We start from the raw sequence: 5,194 nt of genomic DNA, 5'->3' as shown, positions 1-5,194 counted from the left end.
ACTGGTGCATAAGCCTTGGGCCATAGGAACTGGGATTTATTCTGCCACCAGCCAGGTGCCAGCGGTAAGCCTGGATGTGTGACTAGTGTAGAGTATCCACATAAATAAAGCAAACCTCCTTCTTTCAGCGCTGTCCTTGAGCTATTGTAAAGCAGGGGGAAGGTGAAGTCTCTTTGGGGAGGTACCTGACCACTACACATCACTTTTTCTCTTCTTTTCCTCCAGCTTTGTTAAAGCTCCCAGTTTTTTTTTCCTGTTTTCCCTCTGGAACGGAGAGGCTGAGCACGTGCAGGCATGGCAGGGACGGGGGGGGGTCTCCCCCTCGTCTCTGAAGCCCATCGGGGGCTTTACTGGCCATAACATCACCTTGTTAGTCCCCTGTGGGGTTGCAGGTATCCATGCTTGCAGGATCCGTGTGGCCACCGAAGGCTAAATTTGTCTCGATGCATGTGGGTGGGCTGTTGGTGACTGCAAGGGGAAATCCTTAATTCCTGTGTGAAACTCATCAAGTCTTGGGGCTGACAAAACTAATTAGGAAGCTTCTTGATTTACATTCAGCTCCATGCAGTGCCCAATGCTGGTGAAACTTTTTATTGCAGAAAAAGCAAACAACTTCCCTCCCCTGCCGAAGTTCATCCCCTTGAAGCCATGTTTCTACCAGGACTTCGATGCGGAGATCCCGCCGCAGCACCGTACCATGGCCAAGCGGCTTTACTACCTCTGGATGCGTGAGTCGCTGGGCGGGGAAGGGCTTGAGCGGGTTTGCGTTTGCCTCTCTGAAGGCTGCTCCTCTGGAAGTCACTGGTTGAAAGAGCAGAGCGAGATCAGGGGAAGTCCTGCCCCTCCAGACCTTGGTGTCCCCTGTTAAAACCCTTTGGGGATGGGACGGGGGGGGTGGGCTTCAGCCCTTCCAGCCTCTGGGATGGAGGTGTGGCACTGGCTCAGCATCCGAGGGCCATCGGTGGCCTTGATGTCCCACTGGAGCCTGCTGCGAGGAGGACATGGCTCAGCACCCGCCCGTCCTCCTGCCCAAGAGTTTACTCCCGTCTATGTCTCGCCCAGCTGCCAGCCTTGCCCCCCAGGAGAGCTGCCAAGCCTCCGCTGGCTTTCTTTGGCCACTGGGCGAGGGAAGGACTTTCTCTGCCACCCCAAGCTCCTTGTGAGCCCTTCGGCAGCAGCCCGAGGCCGAGATTCTACTTGGACTGGAGGGCCAGGGTGCCTGCTGCCCAAAACAGGGGACCCCAGGGCTTCCCCCAAACCTGGGTCTTGCCTGTTCCTCTTGCATGCCTCTGTGTGCCGTGCTGTGCTAACAGAGCTGTCACTGTCTTCTAACTCTTAAAACTAGCCCGGTTCTCTCTTCCTTACCAACCCCGAGTGCAGAGAAGAGCCAGAGGGACAGATCACACCCTGACATACGTGGAAATGTATGTGTGCAGCTCACAGCAAGCTGGCACCACGGTTTTATTTCCTTTTAGAATAACTTAGTTACTTAATGAGGTGTTTTCCCTGACCTTTGGAAGCATATCAGTGCCCAGGGAGTGCCTTGGCCTTCAGAGGCGGGTTACAAGGAGCTGAGCTGGCACCGGAGAGGTCGGGTGTCTCTGCTTTCAGCACAGCACTGGGGTGGTGCCTCACTCTGGCTTTTGGGGGCCACGTCCCAACAGGAAGGTGACCCCAGGATAACTTCCCCCATCATGTCAGGAGGGTTAGTGTTAGCTTCTCTACGAAGTGGAGGGAAAAAACAGTTGTGGTTCCCTGGAGAAGCTGTCTTGGGGGTGTTAAATCCCCTCCCCATCTCAATCTGGCTGTTCATGCTCTGCTGAACTTAATAGAGCTCAGTTCTTGCTCCAGCCTCTCCCGCAGCACAAGCACCAGCTCTCTGAGCCAGGCTGTTGGTTTCTGTCTCCGGAGCACCACTGTGGATCATTTTCTCCCCAACTCCCACGCAAACACCCAGCCGGATGCGAGCACAGAGAGGCTGAAAGGTCCCCTCCGTGTCCTTGGGGACTTCAGGGAGCAGTAAGAGCCCTGTCAGCCTGGCCAACTGAGCTCCCTTTCTTGCCAGCTGCAGCTTTCTTGCAGGCGGCGGTGGGAGGGTTTTAATTCTCGTCGAAATAATGAATCATTCTCAAAAATCGGAGGCGTCAGAATGCAGATGAGCCTTCTCGGCTTTGTCCTGTGTCTGCTATGCTGGGCTTCATAGTAGTAGCCCTTGTGTCGCTTAACCCCGAGCAGGGGTGGGAGAGCAAACACGCCACCCCTGACTTCAGCTCTCAACTCAGGGGGTGCTAGCTCAGGGAACTCTCGCGCAAGCTCCTTCAGTGAAACTGGAGCTGGAGGCAAGCAAAACAGCTTCACTTTGATTCTACCACTTTCTTTCTGTTGGTGGAGACGTGCCCTGGCTCACAGGCCACGGGAGGATACGGCTCTTCCCTGTCCTCCGAGTCCCATGAGCCTTGGACCTGCTTAAGACATTACAACTCTGAACGATATTTTTTTTTTCCTTGCTCCTCAGCTGAGGTTAGACCCTCTTTGGCTGAGCGGGCCTGGGGATGCTGCCTGGACTCAGGCAGCTTAATTTAAGTGAAGGTTAATGCACCGCTGGCCAAACCCGCTGGAGGTCAGCCCTGTGACGGTGTCCCTGGGGTCGGGGTCTTTCGTATCATGCCGATGTCCTCGCGTACGCGCTACTCTGCTCCCTCTGTGTGTGTGTGTGTGTTTGCAGTGAACAGCATCACCTTGGCGGTGAATCTCGTTGGCTGCCTCGCATGGCTGATTGGAGGCGGTGGAGCTGTTAATTTTGGACTGGCAATTCTCTGGCTCATTCTCTTTACGCCCTGCTCCTATGTCTGCTGGTTTAGACCTATTTACAAAGCTTTCAAGTAAGTGGTCACACCTGAGCCTGGCTTCTCATGGTCATTTTTTTGTTTTCCTTTCTAAACAGTTAGTGCTTAGCTTGGGGCATTGCCTGAGTAGTTGGGGGAATTCCTGCTCTCTCTGTCCAGCCCTGTAGCTTTACTTTCTAACCTTCAAAGCAAAGCTGTTTGGGATTTCCTGAGGGCCAAAACCCCAACCATGCCATATAGAGACACCCTACGGTGCGGCTCTGCACAGCGTCAGGGGGAGTGGTGAGGATGCATTGGGGTGCCAGCTTTCCCTCCCCTCCCACCCATCCTCAAGGTTTATTTATATTTTTCCATGAGACCTTGAGGTGCTTATATTGATTATCCACACTGCTGAGGTTGATCCCCAGTGCGGTATCCCCAGATTTGGAAAACTGGGGGTGTATTTCTTCCCCATGCAGGAAGGTTGAGTCTGATGGTGGGGTGGTGTGAGCTGAGAGCCGTGTCCGAGCACAGATGTCCTCTCACCTGAGGAAGGGTCTGGTGCCCCATGGCTTTTCCAGGTGCCCCTCCAGCACCTTCAGCCTCTGGCAGTGTCTCCCTTGTGTGTAGTTTTGCTCCGGTGCCTGCTGTCTGCAGGCAGCTCCGCTTCTCCCCACCCTCTCGCTAAACCACAGCTGCTTCTGCCCCATCTGAGACGTGGGAGCACCTCCCTTCCCTCGCAGTGCAGCAGGGATGGAGGCGCAGGGAGTGACCGAGCCTTCTCTTGCAGGACAGACAGTTCCTTCAGCTTCATGGCCTTCTTCTTCACCTTCATGGCCCAGCTGGTGATCAGCATCATCCAGGCGGTGGGAATCCCGGGCTGGGGCGTCTGGTAAGGAAGATGCTGCTCTCATGTTAACATCCTCAGTGCTTCCGTAGCTTCTCTCCTCGGGGAAGATAGTTTGGGGAGCTGGGAGGGCTGCAGGGGAGGGCTGCTGGCAGACTGCAGTGCACAGAACCAGCCGGGAAAGACCTGGGCTGCTGAACGGACTGGTTGTTTTCATCTCCTTGCAGCGGCTGGATTGCAGCAATTTCCTTCTTTGGGACCAACGTGGGGTCGGCTGTGGTGATGCTGATCCCCACCGTCCTGTTCACGGGGATGGCTGTCTTCTCCTTCATCGCTCTCACCATGGTACGGGAGGAGAGGGGGGTGCATGTCACTTCGGGGAGCCCTGGCTGCTCCCCTGGAGGGTCAGCGCGAGCTGCGGTCACTCAGCATCTCTGGATTTTCTCTTTCCAACCTGCTCCAGGTGCATAAGTTTTACCGGGGGAGCGGCGGGAGCTTCAGCAAAGCCCAGGAGGAGTGGACCACAGGGGCGTGGAAGAACCCCCACGTGCAGCAGGCAGCACAGAACGCAGCGATGGGGGCGGCGCAGGGGGCCATGATGCAGCACGAGACGCAGTACTCAGCCACCCCAAACTACACCTACTCCAATGAGATGTGAGCAGCGGGACTCTGTCCTCGGGCAAAAGATCTGGGGGGGAAGGGAGGAGGAGGAAGGCTGAGCCGAGTTTCTGCAGCTATTTCAGAAAGTTGGAGTGTACCATAATGGTTCTTCTTTTCCTGTTCTTTGTAACGAGATCACTTGGGATTTTTTCATTTCCCACCCCCCTCCCTGTTATTGTCTTATCTCTTCTTTTCTCTTCTATTTTTTCATTTCAAAGAGGCCATGAGTTGACTTTCAGGGCTCTTGTTTGTGGTAGTAAGTGTACATTCACGTGTCTTCTTTTTCCCTGTGCAATAGTGTATGGTGGTGGTTTTTTAATTCCTGTGGTGATAGGTGTACGTTAGAACTACATCAGCCAAAAGCCCCCCACCCTCCAAAAGTGAAAGATAAAAATAGCAACCAGCACCCACCTCCCCTCTGGGAAGAAGCCCTGATCCACGGGTTTCCAGCGTGTGTGAGTTTTTTCTTTCAGTTGGTAGTGTCCAGCCACTTGCCACTGTCTCAGCAAGGGCAAGCAATCCCAGGAATTCTCCCTTTTCTTTTGTTTTTTACATAGCAGGTGGCTGGCTGACTTAGCATTTTTAAAAAGGAAAACCAGAGGGGGAAAAAAAAAAAAAAAGAAACCCTAAGTCCTGCTGTTGATATGGTGGAAGCCAAGAGATTCCTCATCTACACCCTGGCTCAGGATCTACAACTTCTCTCAGTGCGTGGTGTTGTAAATGAATAGTTTTACATTTTGACATGGAAGACCAGTATTTGTGCGTGAGCGGGCAGGAGCCCCGGCGCACTGTGTGTGTGTGCGTGTGTGTTGGGGAGCAAGGACAGGTTTTCCCTGTGGGATACAGCCATCCCATTCCAGGT

The 5,194-nt window shown here is 54.0% G+C and overlaps 1 protein-coding gene across 1 annotated transcript; it reads left to right on the top strand.

Moving 5' to 3' along the window:
* The first annotated feature begins 574 nt into the window (after window positions 1-574).
* SCAMP5 (secretory carrier membrane protein 5) lies at window positions 575-4,384 on the top strand. The gene is made up of 5 exons (XM_010075863.1): window positions 575-728; window positions 2,726-2,882; window positions 3,616-3,717; window positions 3,900-4,017; window positions 4,136-4,384. Exons 1-5 carry the CDS (start codon window positions 575-577, stop codon window positions 4,328-4,330), a joined length of 726 nt encoding a protein of 241 aa, XP_010074165.1. The 3' UTR covers window positions 4,331-4,384.
* The last annotated feature ends 810 nt before the right edge of the window (window positions 4,385-5,194 follow it).

This window comes from Pterocles gutturalis, unplaced genomic scaffold, assembly GCF_000699245.1.
Source record: "Pterocles gutturalis isolate BGI_N339 unplaced genomic scaffold, ASM69924v1 scaffold2383, whole genome shotgun sequence".
In the NCBI taxonomy this organism is placed as follows: Eukaryota; Metazoa; Chordata; class Aves; order Pterocliformes; family Pteroclidae; genus Pterocles; species Pterocles gutturalis.
The sequence above is the reverse complement of the archived record's forward strand: the minus strand, read 5'-3'. Positions and strand labels throughout refer to the sequence as shown.

Bases quoted from the DNA above. Each gene is read 5' to 3' on its own strand.
- SCAMP5 (XM_010075863.1), top strand. From the start codon at position 575: ATGCTGGTGAAACTTTTTATTGCAGAAAAAGCAAACAACTTCCCTCCC. The intron at 3,718-3,899 runs GTAAGGAAGATG...ATCTCCTTGCAG, and splicing joins ATCCCGGGCTGGGGCGTCTG to CGGCTGGATTGCAGCAATTT. The intron at 4,018-4,135 runs GTACGGGAGGAG...AACCTGCTCCAG, and splicing joins CCTTCATCGCTCTCACCATG to GTGCATAAGTTTTACCGGGG.